General features: G+C 33.4%; 1 protein-coding gene across 1 annotated transcript; it reads left to right on the top strand.

Annotated features, from left to right (window-relative positions):
- The first annotated feature begins 2534 nt into the window (after positions 1–2534).
- Positions 2535–4078, top strand: LOC112711711 (transcription factor bHLH36). The gene is made up of 3 exons (XM_025764416.2): positions 2535–3081; positions 3281–3646; positions 3741–4078. Exons 1-3 carry the CDS (start codon positions 2704–2706, stop codon positions 3822–3824), a joined length of 828 nt encoding a protein of 275 aa, XP_025620201.1. The 5' UTR covers positions 2535–2703; the 3' UTR covers positions 3825–4078.
- The last annotated feature ends 350 nt before the right edge of the window (positions 4079–4428 follow it).

The following is a 4428-nucleotide window of genomic DNA, read 5'->3' as shown; positions in this document are numbered from 1 at the left end:
CATAAATTTAAAACAGCACTACCAATAGAGTAAAAATATTGATGGAGATCATATTTTTCTCTAAAGGAATATGAGGGCCATCAGCATGCAGATTAAATAACTACAATGAATATAAAAAATAATTTAGTGAACAAAAAGCGGTTTAAACAGAAACACGCATAAAGACCAAAAAAATAATTATTAAAAAATCTTAAACACATAGGTCACCGCTTGGGAAAAACTTTTGATACTTCATCTTGAATATTTCTTAAACTATTAGATCGATTAACTAGGTTTTGATACTATTTAATGGGTCACCGTGGAGAGCTCTCGACCATCGAAAAATTTTGGAGAAGAACCAAATGAGAGAACATAAGATGAGAAGACACCACATCCAACTCAAAACTTTAAGGTGCCAAGTTAATATGTTTCTCATCTTATACACTTCTCATCACTCTTCTTTATTTTTTTTATGTGAGACTAACTTCATGCACTTTTTAATTTACACTTACAACATTAAACGGGTAAAGGATTCGACTGTCCCATAACTATTAAATGGTCATGTTCTGTCAATGATACTCTTCCATACTATAGATCGGCTCCGTGCTACTCTGCGAATCCTTGAAGCCTCTTAATCAGCAAGGAAGTAGCTCTTAGAACTCGGATTCGGACATGAAGCCTGCAAAAAAGATTCTGACACTCAAGTAGGGATAAAAAAAATTTTCGGTAGGATAAGTATTCGCGAAAATTTACCCACCAGAGAGTAGATATGGAGAGAGTTTTCCACCGTGGGTGATGGAAACGGGTACCCGTCTATTAAATAGGGAGAGGGCAGGGGATGAGGTACCTGCCTCGTGGGTACCCGTATAGTACCCGCGAATATAAAATTACCTAAATACCCATATATATATATATATATATATATATATATATATATATATATATATATATATATATATTAAATTAAAAACCCTAATGTTACCCTACCAGCCTCACTTTAGATTTATTCTCTCCCTCACGGCCTCATCTAGTAGCCTCACCTTGACCTAGTCACCTCCTTCTTTCTCTGCCTCTAGTTGCTGCTTCTCTTCTCCAACAACAGCATTGCCATTGTTTTCTTCCCACCTCATCACCTCGTCACCTCGCTAACCACTCCAAGGTTCTCTGCATCTCGCCGCATACAAGCTTCGTCGTTGGTCACCGCCTCCCTCCTTCATTCACATTACAAATCACTGCCCTCTCATTTATTGTCGCCGCCTCCTGCTCCATGCTCGTTCATCATCATTGCAGCCTTCTAATCGGTCTTCTTCGTTGTTTCCAACTCCAGCAGAATCGTCACTGCCACCAGCACGCCGTCACCTCCAACAGCCTCTTCGCCGCTCATCGTCACTGATACGGGGTCCCTGTCACCCGTGACAAGGCAGGGGGCGGATTATGGTGACCGGGGGGATGTCCCTGCCTCTATGGGGACCGGTCGCTATCCCTACACTCAAGTCAGTGAAATATTTTTTGAGAAGAGAATAAGTGCGATATTGTATAGTCTGTCTTTTTCTTGCTTCTACTTTTCTACCGAATCTAAACGTTGTTATTTATTGCACTTTTATGTAACCGACTTTTGATTAGGTCCAAAATTCTGAGATCAGCTTGCATAGTGGTTTACCTATGCTAAACAACTGATCGAAATATTTACTCTTTTGACTGAGCATTATAAGATATGAAAGAGGTCCATTAACAATATATTTTTTAAGATTTTTAATAATTATCAAATAGTCTTTATTTAATATTAATTATAAATTATTTTTTTATATATTATTTAATTATAAAATATATCATCTATTTAATAAATTATTATTTTAATATTGTTTGTTTATAATTAAAAACAAAAACAACAACAAAATAAATCTTTTATTAATAGTGATTTCTATAAATATTTTGACAATATGAATCAATGAATTTTTATATTTTTGATCTATTATATCTCTAAAAACTAAAAAAATTGTATTTATTAATAATTTAATTAATTAAAAATATAACACAATCGATTGAATTTAATACAATGTGTCCCTAACCTATCTTCTTCCGTTTATTGTTTAGGGTATAACATTATTTTTGCTTACCATGATAAACCCGATTTTAGTCGTTTATTCTGTCGTCATGATAAATTTCTATTTGTACATAAGCTTTACAGCTATCATGCTGACCAAACAAACAAACAAATCTTAGATATAAATAAGTCGCCGTTAAGGGAATAGTGAAAAAGCACGTTTTAAAATAGATCCTAACATATCACAGTTGCCACTGTTCAGCGCTGAATATAAAGGAGAAAATTAAATTTGCAACCAATGTAAACAATTCAAGAGAGTAGTAGTTCTAAATTCAATTTTCCATTTAAATATTTTATATGAATATATCAATTATTGATTGATGTGTGTTTCCGAATATATTTATATATAAAGATTGGTCACGAGTCACCCAACAAAACTGGGGTTAACACCATGCCCCACCAGAACATTAATTTATAAATTTATAAATAAAAATACAAAAGCAATGGAAATAGCAATTATAACATTGATACGGCTGGTGAAATGGATTCTTATCTTATGCTATAAGGGATTTGATGAGGATCCTATATAATAATGGCAGAACAAGAACTCTCAAACCCTAATTCGATCTTCTTTTAGTTTATTTAATTTGTGAGCCCAAATCACATCAAGATTGCGCAACATGAATCCTTGGAACCCGTGTGATGATTTATACTTTCAGATTTCATCATCTTCTGCTGACTATTCATCCCTCCCTATAATCCAAACATCACCATCAGCCGTGGAAGATCATCATCATCATCAGATCCTGGTTCATGGATATGAATATGATCCTGCTATGGTGGATGCAAGTGCAAGTGTACCACCTTGTCCAAATCAAAAGGGAAAGGGAAAGGGAAAGCAGCCAAAAGAGTTGACTCCTAATAATAATGCTTTGGGAGCAGAAGATGGTGATGAGAACAAGAAGTGGATGCATAGGGAGATAGAAAAACAAAGAAGGCAAGAAATGTCAAGACTTTGCACCACCTTTAGAACTCTTCTACCTTTTGAATATATTAAGGTAGGTAATTAACTATTTATGCATACCATACACATTGTATTTTATTGTTTATGTATTAATATTTCATCTCTTTAGTTTTATTTTCAGCTGTATATATATATAGAAATTGAAGTAATTAAAATTTGAAACCAAGTATAAACATGATTTTTTAGACAGTTAATTATTTGTATTGTTTACTGATGATGACCAAAATCATTAGGGAAAGCGTTCAACTTCTGATCACATGCATGAGGGGGTGAAATACATCAAACACTTACAGAATAGGGTGGAAAAGTTGCAAGCCAAAAGGGATGAGTTAGTGAAGTTGATTAATTTGAGACCTAAGAGTGGAAGTAGTTCTTCTTCTTCTACACAGCATGATCATCATCATCATTATCATCAAACCTTTGTCATTGTTGAACCCTTTTCCGGGGGAGTTCTGATTAAGTGTAGTTATAGCTTCAGGAACTATGCATTCCCTTTATCAGGTATCTTGGACATTGTGCTTAGACAAGGCCTTAATGTTGTTGATTGTACTTCAATCACCACTGATGATCACAGGTTCATACACACTATCCGATCAGAGGTACCATTATCACTATTGTTATTTCAGATTATCAATTTGGGTTGTTATTAATTAGTGTCATGTTGTTATAATAATGTTTATGTATGACTTGAAGGATCCACAAGTGATGACCACTGAGACTGACTACACTGAACTGCAAAGAAAGCTTAAGGAAGCTATATCATCATCAAGTAATTAGTATTCCGCTACATACATACTATGTATCTTTTTGTGCTTCACAAAATTATCTTATGTGGCCTCGCCTGTTTTTAATCTTTTTCGGTTAATTATAATTTATTAGTATCAACTGTAGGTTTGCAGGAATGATGTTTGAACTTGAGAGTTGATATATCATTAAGGTGCAATCGTATTAGTATATGTGGTAAAGTATAGTGCGGTAACTCATTAATGTATGTCAGATATAATAATAATAGAATGTAGTTTATTAGAGTCTCAATTCAATGTATCTACATTAATACTCTCTTCATTAATTCTTATCAAGGATGTGTTCCAAATTAAATGAGTTTAAAAAGAATCATTTTATAAAGAATTGGTTAGGATGGAATAAGTGTACAATATATACAATGAGTTGATTCTTTGGTCCAATAAAAAGAAGTAATTATTTGCTATTGAACAGGTTCGAATATTAAAGGTAAAATATTACTAATTTATCAAACAAAATACACTAATATTATTCAAAATAACTATCCAAATACCACGGATAATAAACATCTGATATTCTACGGAATCGAACATCTAATTTAAAATACTTAAAACTATTTACACAAATACACCTTTACTAT

This window comes from Arachis hypogaea, chromosome 9 (assembly GCF_003086295.3).
Source record: "Arachis hypogaea cultivar Tifrunner chromosome 9, arahy.Tifrunner.gnm2.J5K5, whole genome shotgun sequence".
NCBI lineage: Eukaryota > Viridiplantae > Streptophyta > Magnoliopsida > Fabales > Fabaceae > Arachis > Arachis hypogaea.
This window is presented reverse-complemented; position numbering and strand designations above follow the sequence as displayed.

What these genes read in the sequence shown, in the direction of transcription:
- LOC112711711 (XM_025764416.2), top strand. Translation starts at nt 2,704, where the DNA reads ATGAATCCTTGGAACCCGTGTGATGATTTATACTTTCAGATTTCATCA. An exon ending in TACCTTTTGAATATATTAAG is followed by an intron (nt 3,082 to 3,280) that starts GTAGGTAATTAA and finishes CAAAATCATTAG; the next exon opens with GGAAAGCGTTCAACTTCTGA. An exon ending in TACACACTATCCGATCAGAG is followed by an intron (nt 3,647 to 3,740) that starts GTACCATTATCA and finishes TATGACTTGAAG; the next exon opens with GATCCACAAGTGATGACCAC.